Raw genomic sequence first — 12,479 nt, 5'->3', positions numbered from 1 at the left:
AAAAGTCCTATTTTTTCATCAAGTCATCTTGTACTACATTCCACAGGAGTTTTGAGTTCCAAAGGGAATTTAGTAACAAAGATTGTTACAGTAATGTTCAACTTTCCAAACTGATACAGATGCTGTACTGCATGCATAACTTTACTGAGTACAAGCAAAACTTTTATATCCAAGACCTTGCAGTATAAGTACTCATTAGTTGAAAGAGATGATACTAACAAATACATGTTTACTCTGTATAGTACAGGTAGAAGAAGTAAGTCACCGAGTTAAAGCTTGCTGTGTTCTGCATAGGAATTGTGTGTCTTTTAATATGTTGGTGGCATTATAGAAGTGACTTTATCACAATACTTCATTTTTTTTAAGATTAAGTTCTCCAGCTGTATTTCTTATGCTCTTAAAAGATCTGTACTTAATTTTTAAAAATTTTTCATTATAGTTTTAGTATATCATGCTATATTACTATTATTATTAAATTTAGTATTAAATTTTATTTAGTATTAAAATTTATTGTTAAATGTAGTATTTTCTTTGAGAAAGATAAGACGTGAGATGTGCGTGAAGGATTTGCTGAGCAGAGCATAGAGTTTTTAGGAATGTTCATTGTTAGGCGTTATCTACAGCTGTCTTTGTTATTTGGCAGTTCCTGCCTTCCTGTATACTAATTAATAAAATTCTTAAAGGAGATTTGCTACGTGTCTCATAGACCTCTGGCAAATGAGCTATTCATAGAAACCTCTTGTAAAAGATTACTATAGATGTTTAGCAACTATGGAAAAATAATCTTATGATATATAAATGAACTATTTTTTTGATGAACTTGTTTATTTCCAGAATATTTATAATGCAAAAGCAACAGAGTTTGCATTAGCTTGGAAGACCAATATAATGCAATTCCTTGCTTTTGACCCCATCGGCAGGTGGTATTCATGATTTTTTGTTTTATAGTTTCAAACTTGATGAAATCATGTTTGCTTTCAAAGCATTTGCTGAAAAACCTTGTCATGCAGCTAGTAATGTTTTAGCTAACATCATATTTAACAGTTACACTTTAAAAAAAAAAAAGGCAGCTGTGAGCAGTGAAGAGTATTGGCTTTGGTTGGTTACGAAAGTAAGAAACACAAAGATGTAACTAAACAGGAGCTTATCACAGTCTAGTCTCTTCAGGATATGGGGAACCTTGAAAGAATGAAATGTGAGCTGAATCTGCTTAGTTTCAGCTGACTATCTGGATGCAAGGTAATTCATTGACAGTGATGATACTAAATAGGCACTACTAATCTGTCCAGCTGGGGAATTTGTTAGACTTAAGTGACAAAAGAGGATACCACATATTCTTGCAGATCTTCTTATGAGGAATAATAGAATAAGAACTGTTACAAGTGTTTGGTTTTTCCTTAGAAGTTGGCCATCTGGCGTCTTATGAAATGGCATATTCCCTTTTCCATCACATGATCTCTGCCATGTTCCTAAGTTCAGGTTGAGCAAGAAAGTCAGCTGGGTATTTTGTTGTTATCTGATTTCCATCTGTATGTTGTTCTGTGCAGAGACTCTCAGTTTCGGACACAGATTGCTGTCACACTGTCTGAGCACTTAAATGGTTTCTATGTAGGACAGAATGCTTATTCCCCATCTTGAAGATGAGGAAATAGTATTTTCCTGAAATATTATCTTGCCACAGAGAGCTGTAATAGAGTAAGGAGTTGTGATCTAGGGCATCCAAGTCCCCACTTCTGCCTTAATTGCCTGGCTATCCTGATTTTCTCTGCCCTGTCTTGATGAGGTTAAAGTGAAGAGCCCTGTGAAAATGACAGTTTTATGACAGTGAAGAGCCCTGTGAAACCGGTTAAAGTGACTGGCATTGCAGACAGGTCTTTCTGTAAGTCTCCTGTTTATACCCACAGCAGAGTATCTGCAGCCAGGTTTTTATAACTGTAAGCCAAACTTTTCAGATGATGAATGGCATGGCTGTCCCTCCTTCCTTCAAGGTATCCCAAGTCAGAGTGAAGACGGACAGTCAGTCAAAGGGAGGATTAGCTTGGGAGCTAGTTCATGTGTGTGCTGGATCTGGACAGGTTAGCAGTGACCACCCTCAATACAACCAGAAGAGAAAGTTTTGCTTTGAGGTGGGCCCAGATTAATCAAGGTACAGCACCGATGTGATAGATCAGTCTGATACTCAGACTCAGCGGAGGGTGTTCGGCAAAATGTTAAGATCCCATGCTATTTGATAGTGCTAGTCTGAATCTCAGAAGAACGTGGTCAGCAGTGACTGAATCTTAACCTCTGGCCAGGAGTCAGCCTACAGCTGAAAACTTTGAGACGTGATCGTGCTAGTGGACATAAGGAAGGGAACGGGCTCGTGCATTCAGCAGTTCAGCTCTCCGGCTCTGCTGGTGTGCTGGTCAATACTTGCACCTGATTATGGCTATATACATACGCTCTCTAAATAAAAGTGATAATCTCCTGTTAGTGTCATTTTTGTCTGTCTTTACAAGCCAATTTCTTACCTGTCACTACTTCAGTTCTGCTTTTCTGCACATTTGCTACTCTTGTACTTGTGACAGAATCTGCTTATTTGACTCTTTATCACAGGAAAGTTGGTATTCAAGATATGATATATGCATAGGAATATCAAAATAAAAGTGTTTATTTCAGTTAAAATTTACAGAAACATTGACAAGCTCATGACTTGAGCAAATTTAAAACCATCAAGAAATGCCTTTTTTGAAGATGATGTTATTACAGAAGGTAATATGGCTCTATTTAATTTCAGATTTACAGTTTTAAATAAAATGCAGTTAATTTAATGTTGCTTTTGTTTGTGTTTAGGATACAACACCAGTATTTGAAGAGGAGTCAAAACCTATTTATTGTCAAAACTGTCAAAGCATTTCTTTCTGTGCGTTTACCCAGCGGTCGTTGTTGGTAGTGTGTTCCAAATACTGGAGGGTAAGGCAAGCTAGCTGAACAACACCTGGCTGCTTTTCACTGTAGAAGCTGATTTAATTAAATTGCCAGTAAGACATTTAGATCAAGATGCTTTAAGTCCTTTTAATGTGTATATATTGAAACTGAAATTAGCTGCTCTTTGGGCATTTTAATCTGTAATTGGCTAATGACAACAGACTTTTCTGTTTCTTTTCAGGTTTTTGATGCTGGAGATTATTCCCTCTTATGTTCAGTCCCTAGTGAAAATGATCAGACCTGGACTGGTGGCGACTTTGTGTCAGCTGATAAAGTGATTGTATGGACAGAAGACGGACAAAGTTTCATATATAAATTACCAGCCAGGTAGTCAACAATGAAATACTCCATTTATTTATTTTTTGATGTAAAAACACGAGCAACTTTGAAGAAATATTGAGTATCTTTGGCTTTTATTTTGTTACAAAATCATATGGATGTTGCAGAAACTAGTATTCCATGAGCATATTTTAAAGTGTGTGTCCCCTAAATGAATCATGTTGAAGCAATGCTCAGTAATTTAGATTGCCTCAACCAAGATTGCTTCACTATTTTCTGATATTACACTAACTCTTTTTCACTTCCTAACGGAGCTGTGTGATGGGAAGAGGTGCATTTTGCTGTTGACCAAGTGTCATAAATTAAAATAAAATATAATTTAAATATTTCCTTAACCAGGTCCAAATAAGGAAGAACTAAGGTTTTCCTATATGCAGTAGAATGTAAATGATAATTGTGTTATTGTAAAAGAGTACTCTTTCAGCCCGTTAAGGGAAGGCTCGAACAGCTGAGTTTGTGCAGGTAAACGTGAAAATACCTAATTTTAAATTAATTTTATATCAAAGAGGTTAAATAAATGTAGAATGACAAAAGTAAAATAAAAAACTTTTCTTCTGACATCTTCATGACATGCAAGCATCTCTTTGTTCTGGGTAGAGATACAGTTTTATCTTGGAGATCCTTGAATATTCTCACATACATCAGGTGAGAACTCCTTTCTCACCCTCTTACGTGATTGGAGCATAAGGATGCGAGCAGATTTATCTGGTGATCTGTCAGAGGAATCCTTGGGTTTGGTGTGTTTTGGTTCTGAGTCTGAGGCCAGATGTGTTCAAGTCCAAAGCAGACCTAAAGCCAGGCTTCCTTCATTCTTTTTTTTTTCCTTCAGTTCTGAATGCGTGGGGGAACTGAGCTGGACACATTTGGAGCAGTTATTAATTGACGAGGCATACCCTACACATTAAAATTAGAGTAATGATCTGCTATAAACTGTATGAACAATTGAAAAAATGTAATGTTTAAGGGCCTGGGGGTTGTTTTTCCTTAGTATTATTTAGTTAGTGATGTAGTAATCACTCTCTAGTAATACAAGGAATTTTGTTCCTTTCTCTTTGTTCTTAAACCCAGCTGTCTACCAGCTAGTGATTCATTTCGCAGAGATGTGGGGAAAGCAGTAGAAAATTTAATTCCGCCTTTATTGTACAGTGTGTTGGACAGAGCAGATAAACAGGTAAAATATATTTCTTTGGAGTTTCTTTTATGGACTGCATTTGTCTTTTAGAGAGTTGAAACGTGCATAGATCATGACTAGTTCTTCTCTTTCAGAGTAGACCTTTACGATTTTTTCTTTTCCTAGAGAAAGTAGACAGATGGAATTTCCCTGTTGTTTGGTTTGGTTTGGTTCTTGTTGGTTTTCAAATAAATGCAGAGGTTAGTCTCTGGTCGCGTGAATCTTCAGTTCCTATATACTAGCAGTTTATCATTCATCAGTGCCTGGAGAGTTAGATGTGCGTGCTGATCAGGCAATAACTCAGCAAGAGCTTTTAGAGTCACAACTTAGAATTTGAAAGCTTGAATCCTTGCAGAGTAAAGAAAATCAAATTTTGTAGGCCAAAGTCCTCTTTGAGCTATACTTCATTTTTATATTGTACTGTGAACTGTATCTGCTATAAACTAATATATCGAAGACTGCTGTATGATATATCTAGTACTTATACCTATACTACTAGGTATAAGTAACTGATTTACAAATGCTGTTATTACAAGATATTGTAGGAATCCTTTTTTTTATCTTAACCATTTAATCTGTTGCCAAATTTGGACATTTATATAGTTGATTTTTTTTTTCCTTTATGTTGTCAATCAATATTAAAACTTTTTTGCTTCTGTTGTGGACCATGTTCCTTACTGAGTAGTGTAACTTCAGCTCATCATTGCAGCTGGAATGTTTACAGTTTTAGAATACACACACATATATATAAAATGTTCTAAATATGAATATATTTAGAACAAAACCAAATATATATAAAAATCTTTTTTCCTCTCCCCTAAACCTGTGTTTTGTTTTGTAACTAACCACAGTTTCTTCTGATTCGTATTGCTGTATTTATTCTTTCTCCTGTAAAAAAGATTAAAGCATAAAGTAGCTAGTTTTTGTCCTGCTTTTAAAAGGTACAGTGGATTATGTGGGGAAAGTAAATTTTGAGGTTAGTACATGGTTTATATGTGTTCTTAAGTTGTTAATTTATTTTTTTTAACAGCTACTAATATGTCCTCCGGTTACTCGATTCTTCTATGGATATAGGGAGTTTTCTTATAAGCTGTTAATCCAAGGAGACTCTTCAGGGAGACTGTGTATTTGGAGTGTGCCTGATACTCTTGAACAACAAGATGGTGCAAAAGGTATGCCTAATTAACAGTCTTGTTGCCAAGTCTTTTAATGGCCATCTCTTTTTTTTTTTTTTTTGTTATGTGTTTTGTGGCTGGATAAAGCACTGCTGCTTTTCCTATCCTTTTCCATGAAGTTGTTTTGTTTTTTTTTAACTGCTAGCTTCTTGTAAGAGCTATAGTAACTTAATTTTTTCATATGTGATCAAAATCTTAATTTACTCTGAATATTTTTCAGGTATAAGTTTTAACTGCTTTACTGCAAATACTAGCTATGGTTGTTGCTGTCTGCCTGTGTAACTTCCTCTTGTAGCTTAAATCATGTACTTTTCCAGTTCTCACATATATTGTTTCCATGTGTTGCTGTAGCTTCACTCATGTAGTCAGTAAATTAATCTCCAGTATGTACCTTTTACTTTGTTCAAAGTGTTGTAACACGGTGTATTTAAACTTTGAGATCTTTTCAGAAAAGCATTCCTAATTTCCATTCTTGCCTCTTTTTTTTTCTTTCCTAAATCCTCCTCCCACCTCACCCCTTCTGTGTTTTTGGTTTTTTGTTGTGGTTGGTTTTTTTTTTTTCTTTTTAAACAGGACTGCAGACGACGACTTCAGTGTCCCTCCAGGAAGCTTTTGATAAACTTATTCCTCGCCCTGCTGGGATTATAGACCAACTAAGCCTAATACCAAACATCAATGAACCACTTAAAGTTACAGCTAGTGTGTATATCCCAGCACATGGGCGTTTGGTTTGTGGTCGTGAAGATGGAAGCATTGTTATTGTGCCAGCAACACAAACTGCTATAGTTCAGCTGCTGCAGGGAGAGCATATGCTTAGGAGAGGTATGGAAATAAGCTTTTGAAAAGCATAGTTGGATTACAGTGTGCGCCTGTCACGAGATATACTGAAGTAAGAAATAGTTTCATGAAGTGAGCATTGAGTCATTTTATGGGTAGAAATCATATAACCATTTTCTTAACAATTCTGATGTTCTACTATGTAATGAGAAACCTAAGTAATAAATTAACTGAGGCCAGCTTGCATCATTTTTTTGGGGGGGTGGGGCCCTTCACTGGAAAGCCTTGGATATTTGTCCTGGGTTTTTGAGATGCAGTAGCAAAGATATGGCGGGGGACATCTCTCTCTCTCCCAGTATTGTTCTGGGCACTGGGGTATCAGTGTGCCTGTGAAGATCTTCGTGGGAAAATGATGAATCTAAAAGAGAATTCCTTTTTGTGTATCGTGTAGTTAGTTGAGTGTTATATGTTGGCCTGCTGTTGTACATTTTGGTTCCAGATAATGTTATTTTAATACTTTTGTGATCACAGTTGCAGAACAAATATTTGGGTTTTGATTTTTTACAAATGCTGATAAATGAAAAAGACGTGTAAATATTTTTCTGTGAGTATACATACGAGCTTACAAGTTGTATACAAGGCTGTTGGTTGTACTGTTTCCTTTATATAACTGATTTACTTTATATAACTTTAAGAAAAAAATCATTTTTTTAATAATGTGAAGTTGGGTTGCCTCGAAGTTGATACATTATTCTACAAATAAGCATTGGTGATTCTTGCCCTCATAAAAATACAGAAGTGCCCGTGTGTATTCTACGTAAGGTTTTCTGTGCTTGCCAGAAAGCATAATCACATAGAGGAAAAAAGTTCAACTATATCATGCAAGTATTGCATAGAATACTTGATTCTGACGATTGAGCACAATCAGACATTTGTATTAAAAGGAAAAAAAAAACAAACTAAAAGATAAACTCTTTTGTTCAACAGCGGATTCTAGTTCAATTTGTAGTATAAATTGTCATAGCTGGTTTACTTTAAAATTGGTTTATACCTCAGGATGGTTTGCAGCGAAATGGTTGAAGGATGCAAAATTTAGAGAATTGGGCCCATTTTGTCAAATTTGCCATCTGAAAAGATTTTCTAAGTGTCTTTTGTGATAGCTAAAAGGTTAGAATGAGAATGATTTAACTAATGTGTTTGATCTCAGTGAACAGAAGACTCACATTCTTGCGCTGTTCACAAAAATTATTTTCCTTTGTAAATTTAAATTTGATGTCATTAAAATATTCTGCACAAACACCAAATGCGTAACACTGCAGACTTGCATGCCACTGTTGTGGCCAATGCAGAGTAAGATTAAGCAATTTTCCTGGGACTGGTCCTTTTGGTTATAACCTTGGATAAATTCATGTTTGATGGGGAAGGGAATTTATTTTTTCACATCTTTGTGGCCTTTTTAAATGTGGGGGTTTTGCTGGGATTTTTTTGTGGGGGAGGAGGCTGTTTTCAGACAGCTGAATTACTTTAAAGTGAGATTGTACAGCAAGACAAAAGGAATCATTCAGTCCACGTCCAGTAAAAAAAAAATTATGACCGTTTTTTAAAAAGACAAGGCTAATTCTATAAGAACTTCTGTCAAAAATGGCAGTATGTCCATATATTTTTTTTTTTATCAAGAGCAGTGTTTTGGATTGTTAACTCTTCTATTGAATTATATTTTTTCTCTCTTCCTGCCCCCCCCCCCCCCCCCCCCCCCATTTTTTTTCCCCCTTTCACCCCTTTCCCAATTTCTCAGGTTGGCCACCTCACCGGACTCTCCGAGGCCATCGAAACAAAATTACATGTTTACTGTATCCTCATCAGGTTTCTTCTCGTTATGATCAAAGGTATTTGATCTCAGGTGGTGTGGATTTCTCAGTCATCATATGGGATATATTTTCTGGAGAGATGAAACATATCTTCTGTGTACATGGTGGAGAAATTACACAGCTTCTAGTTCCACCAGAAAACTGTAGTGTAAGTTTTACATAATGTCTGATAACCTGTCTCACACTTCCCATAAATGGTACAGCTCCTCAAATCCTTCTTGAGAATGTGAATGTAATATGAAATACTGAAGATTTAGCACATGTATAACTCTTGCAGACACTTAAAAAGAGTTTAATTGTTCTGTTAATCTTGGGTTTGTTTGCATGATGTATTAGCTGTGTAAAGTATTAAGGCATTTGTCCCTGCCCATGGCAGGGGGGTTGGACTAGATGACCTTTAAAGGTCCCTTCCAATCCAAACTAGTCTATGGTTCTAAAAATAGTGGAAAAACCGGATATTAAAACCTAGCTAGCTAAGGAAATGCTTCGCATTTTATGATATATAGCATTAACAGTGGGAGAGGATTTCCATGATGTGGAAGGCGTCTTTCCCCTGAAGGTGTTTGCGAATGTGATAGACAAGCATTCCCCACCAGTTAGCCCACAGGATTTAAAGGCAACTTTGTCTTTTCATAACTCGGTTGAGGTGGTAGAATTTAATGAATAAAATGACACTGATTTACTTGAAAACTGTGGTTTCTCTTTTTTGCTCAACAAAACAGGTTCTAATACTTGTTTGTTCTTTATGATATGCAAGAGGTTGGATTCAAGAGAATTTCTGCAAGTGAAATCCTGTTTCTAGTGACCTCAGTGAGTTTAGCCATAGACTCATGTGCCTGTTTTTTGTTTATAAAATAGGTTGTTGATCACCATGCTTGGTCTAGTGAAGAAGAGATTATTAAATGCAAACTCTCTGCATTATGATTAAGATTTCTTTTCTTTTCTTTTCTTTTTTCTTTTCTTTTATTATTAGGCAAGAGTCCAGCACTGTATTTGCTCTGTTGCTGGTGATCACTCAGTAGGTCTTTTGAGTCTGCGGGAGAAAAAATGCATCATGCTGGCGTCCCGTCATCTTTTCCCTATTCAAGTAATAAAATGGAGGCCTTCCGATGACTATCTGGTGGTAGGATGTTCAGATGGGTCTGTGTACGTCTGGCAAATGGATACTGGTAAGGTTAAGTTCAAAGATGTTGATTAAACAATTCTTTTTATACGTATATATGTATTTGGTTATCGTTCTGTGTAAGTTGCATCTGAGAGAAGAGTCAAAACATTTTGACACACTTATATTTGGAAATTTAGCACTCCACATATTCCCAAAATTTGTAGATTATGTAAGCTTTTGTTAAATACATATTTTAATACTTGGAATAACTCATTTAGTTTTGGATTGCTGTGGCTATCTTCCCCCTACATACTTTCCTAGTTATATTTAGAGAGACCGGTTAAAATGTTGGCTGCACATCTAGTGTCTTCTCAGTTTATTAGTGTCCATGCTTCCTCAGCAATTTTCTTGAAAACTTGGTGTAGAAGTGCAGCACCTTAATCTACAATAGTTTCTTCATCTGCAGAGTGAAGAAAATGTTTATTGGTTTGTTGTTTGGTGTGGTTTTTTTTAAAAAGGGACTAATGCTTAGTTTAAAAGAAACTAAAAATGAGCCTTAACAGAATGGGCAACAAGACATAAAATAAAAACAGCTTTGTTGTAGAAAATTTTGTGATATTGAAAGGGAGAAAGTGAGGAAAAAACGTATCAAAAGATATGCAGTATGTAATTACCTTCTAACTCCTTAACTCACTTAAGGAAAAAATCACAAACCTGCAATAATGTCTGAATATTATTTTCAGCTTACTGTGAAAACTAGATGAGAATTGCTTTTTATTGAAGCTCTAGGAAGCAAAGAGGAACCAGAGATCCATCGTGGAAAATTTAATCCACACAGGTAGTTGGGTGGGAGAGGGAATTCAGACTGAAAACAGCCTTCCACTAAAAACGTTGAGCAACTGCAGTCATCACTCTCTGGTCAGTACAGAATCACATTGTGGGGTTTTTTTTAAACTTGTCTTGATTTTTGTTACTGTGTTTTTTCCTTACACACTTCAGCTTCATAGAAATTTAGGAAAATTCCATCCCTTTAGGAAGATTAGTTCTAAAAATAGCCTTTAACACAACAGAAAGTTTTATGCATTGCATCGTGTGGCGTAAATTATTTTCACAGACTGTTGTACTCGTGATATTTTGGACATTCTGAATTGTTTCTGCTTAAACTCATGCTTTTCAAAATATTTGCAGGTGCGCTGGACAGGTGTGTGATGGGAATAACGGCAGTGGAAATCCTGAACGCCTGTGATGAGGCAGTCCCAGCGGCTGTGGACTCCCTAAGTCATCCGGCTGTCAACCTGAAGCAGGCCATGACTAGGCGTAGTCTGGCTGCTCTGAAAAACGTGGCACATCAGAAACTACAGACTCTTGCCACTAACCTGCTTGCTTCCGAAGCGTCTGACAAGGTAAGCTGTGTTTCAGTTTCTGTTTTTAATGCAGTACCTGAAACATTTGTTTCCATAAATAATTTAATAAAATGTGGGAAGTCTTCATTGTTGAAACTGAAAGGGTCTTATCTAATGCTTTCTGAAATTCTAATAGAAGGACCTAAACTAGCGTTACCTGGCCTTGGGTCAGTCCTAGGAGTTCACTTTCCTACAACAAAAAGTATCAGCCTTCTTCAGCGTCATTGTGCAGTTTCTAATACAGGTAGTGTTATCTAGAGTTACATTCTAAAAACACATTTCATTTATGTTTTTTCTATTCTGTACTCTCAGTGGTAGTGGTTTTCCTTGCTGAAGTCTTAATGCTTTTAAACTTCCTCTTCACTGTCTATAACTCTGTACTGCTTTCACTTTCTTTTTCTCTAGGTTCAGTAAGAACAGAGGTTATGCACCAAATAAACTTACCTCTTTCTAGATGGGTAGTAATATATATTTAATATCAACCAAGACAATCCCTTCCACATATCTCTGGATATTGTTCCCCAATTTACCTTACTGTTCATGGTGCTACCTCCCACTTCAGTGTGTGTTCTACTGTATTCTTTCAGGTTGAGTTTATTTAAAATCTGGATTTAGCAGCATTTCATAGAATCTGGAATACTTGTTCAATTGTATATGTTCTGTTAAATTGTAATGTCCATGGGTACACAAGGAACCAGCCTGTGATCCATATCCATCAGAAGCAAATCTCCCCCTTTCGTTTTGTGCTAGCTTTGAGGAACGGAATCAGCATTTATCTGTTTTTTCCCTCTTTCCCCCATATTGGACATGCTTTATACTTCCTGCAGATCTTGCTAAAGGCGGAGCTAGAGCTTGATTTTATTTTATTTTGGTAATTGTTGCTGTGTGACAGTTCAGAAAAAACATTACTAAAATATATGTACAAATAGATGTAAATGGAGCCAAAGTAACTTAAATGCTGAAAATAAATTATGCTTTGAGAAATATTTTAAGTGTTTAATGCTAGAAGATATTAATGGGCTTAGTTGATTCCTAAATATTTCAGTGCTTAATGTTTAAGGACTTTTTAAATTATGTTTTATGCTTTAAGTGATGAATTCAAATGGAACTGTCTGTAGTAACTTGTTAAAAGCGCTTATTAACTGTTCCTGAGCGCTGTATGTCTATGTATAGAGCGGGCACATGAGCCACAGCATGTTTTCGTATGTTCATTTAGACACAAAACTTTACAATTTATATAGATGTTACTAAGTACAACAATAAGCTATTTACCAATCTAAGCAATAAGTAAATGCTTGTATTAAGAACCCTGCTAAGCAGACCTTTCTGATAATATCATAATGATAAGAGTTGTTCAGGTGTTAGAGCAGTAGCTGGACGGTGAGTCTGCACGTTAGTCTCTGACTCAGAGGATGATTTTTCTCCATCCTGGTTATTATTGCATAAGCTGGAAACACCTTAAATATTTTGAGATGTGGGGAAGTTCCTTTTTTAACAAGTAGTAATGAGCTCTTTTTCCAAGTTGATATCTTGCAATAAGAAACAGCTTGGATTTCAAATTGTATAAAGAGTAACTTTTACATTTTGGCATTAATTTTATTGTTCTGAAGAGCAAATAGAGTACAGTATGGCATGTATCCCAAGAAAAGCTAGTACAGTGTAAAAATTTTAAGG

At 36.0% G+C, this 12,479-nt stretch overlaps 1 protein-coding gene across 8 annotated transcripts in view; it reads left to right on the top strand.

The window, feature by feature from the left end:
• The window catches only part of LOC142074917 (WD repeat-containing protein 7-like), a 152,806-nt gene that overhangs the window by 23,465 nt on the left and 116,862 nt on the right, over positions 1-12,479 (top strand). For all 8 annotated transcript variants that reach the window (XR_012670754.1, XR_012670758.1, XR_012670757.1 and 5 more), the window contains exons 7-14: positions 2,833-2,952; positions 3,149-3,294; positions 4,375-4,477; positions 5,508-5,649; positions 6,226-6,474; positions 8,225-8,445; positions 9,271-9,466; positions 10,591-10,805. Coding sequence is in view for 2 of the 8 variants with exons in the window: in XM_075135916.1 (XP_074992017.1) it covers positions 2,833-2,952; positions 3,149-3,294; positions 4,375-4,477; positions 5,508-5,649; positions 6,226-6,474; positions 8,225-8,445; positions 9,271-9,466; positions 10,591-10,805 (1,392 nt within the window). In the remaining 6 variants the exon portion in view is untranslated. The remainder of the gene's footprint in view (positions 1-2,832; positions 2,953-3,148; positions 3,295-4,374; positions 4,478-5,507; positions 5,650-6,225; positions 6,475-8,224; positions 8,446-9,270; positions 9,467-10,590; positions 10,806-12,479) is intronic.

This window comes from Calonectris borealis, chromosome W (assembly GCF_964195595.1).
Source record: "Calonectris borealis chromosome W, bCalBor7.hap1.2, whole genome shotgun sequence".
NCBI classification, from domain to species: Eukaryota; Metazoa; Chordata; class Aves; order Procellariiformes; family Procellariidae; genus Calonectris; species Calonectris borealis.
The sequence above is the reverse complement of the archived record's forward strand: the minus strand, read 5'-3'. Positions and strand labels throughout refer to the sequence as shown.